The following is a 1,253-nucleotide window of genomic DNA, read 5'->3' as shown; positions in this document are numbered from 1 at the left end:
CCAGCAAGTTTTCATCATTATGGGTGTCTTTGGGAATAAATACAATATCACATTTTCCAGGGTATCCGGTTGCAGAAAGCTGTTCAGAACATGAAGCAGGACATCATGGCCACGCACATCTCATCGCTGGTTATACAATCTGTTGAAGACAGTTTGAAGATTAGTATTAGTTTCTCAAAGGAAAGGTGTTTGTGTATTTTACATCAGTCTGTTTTGATCCCTTTTGTTGTGTTTAATTTCTCCAAAAAGTTCCAAACAAATATTAACTGCGCAACAATCTTATTCAAAATGCTATATGATTTGCAAGGCAAATTTGTTGTAATTTAATAATAATAGATCACAGTGGAGTATATCCTTGCTATTCCAACACATATTGGCTTTTAAAACGCATCTTCTGTTTTAAATAGGTAAATATTGAATTTTAATTATGAACTAGGCTACCTATTACAGCTCATGGTTTTAAAAAAAATGCTGCTTACCTCCTCTCTGTGGAGATCTTTTGCCGATTATCGCCCTCCAAACTTTTTTCAAGGACCGCGGGAGCCTTCTGCTTCTGACGCCCGCGGAGGAGTCGCTTTCCTCGGCTGGAGTCTGAGTGACCTCCGCCTCTTGGTCTTGGAGGTCCTCGTCCAGCTCTTCCTCTTCACGGTCGAGGACTCCCGCAGTCATCAGCTGCTCTAGGGTGCTCTCGGCCACCCTCAGCTTTATTTTAACATCTCCATCACCGGAGAAGTGTGTGGGATGTCGGCACAGCGGGCAGTCGATGGACATGTCGGTCCCCTGACGCGGGTCACCGGCTTCCAGCGGGCGGGTGAGAGCCCGGAGGCAGCTCTCGCAGAAGCTGTGTTTGCAGTGGAGCTCTCTGGGACAGCGGCGACCTGCGTTGTAGGTCTGGTAACAAATTCCGCACTCGAGCTCTGAAAGCATAGTGGATTCTCTTATTTTGTCGAAGTGTAAATGTGTGCTCCAAACTTGACTCTTATTTTTTATACAGGCTATAAGCTGGGAGGAGCTATTTACCGTGCCAGTAAAAATCAGTTAGAGTTTTGATAGGTTTTCTGTTTGGTATGAGTCATGATGGAAAATAGGATAAACCCAGGAGCGCATGACGTGACATGCATTCACATGTTTAAAGGCAACTATTTTTTTTGTCGGTTTTAGAATAATCTTTACTTTTCAGAGGGTTTTTGTTCAAATTAACTTAAGTTTTGTTTAATGCAGTAACGTGAATACAGAAGTCATGATTCAATCTT

At 42.9% G+C, this 1,253-nt stretch overlaps 1 protein-coding gene across 1 annotated transcript; it reads right to left on the bottom strand.

Moving 5' to 3' along the window:
• LOC306768836 (RING finger protein 227) lies at nt 1-927 on the bottom strand (the record flags this gene model as incomplete). The annotated part of the gene is made up of 2 exons (XM_079257290.1): nt 1-139; nt 480-927. 2 exons carry the CDS (start codon nt 925-927, stop codon nt 84-86), a joined length of 504 nt encoding a protein of 167 aa, XP_079113416.1. The 3' UTR covers nt 1-83.
• Between the last annotated feature and the right edge of the window lie 326 nt (nt 928-1,253).

The sequence above is a fragment of the Telmatherina bonti genome, assembly GCF_933228915.1.
Source record: "Telmatherina bonti genome assembly, chromosome: 18".
NCBI classification, from domain to species: Eukaryota; Metazoa; Chordata; class Actinopteri; order Atheriniformes; family Telmatherinidae; genus Telmatherina; species Telmatherina bonti.
Note: the sequence above shows the minus strand (reverse complement) of the source record. Positions and strands in the feature narration are given on the sequence as shown.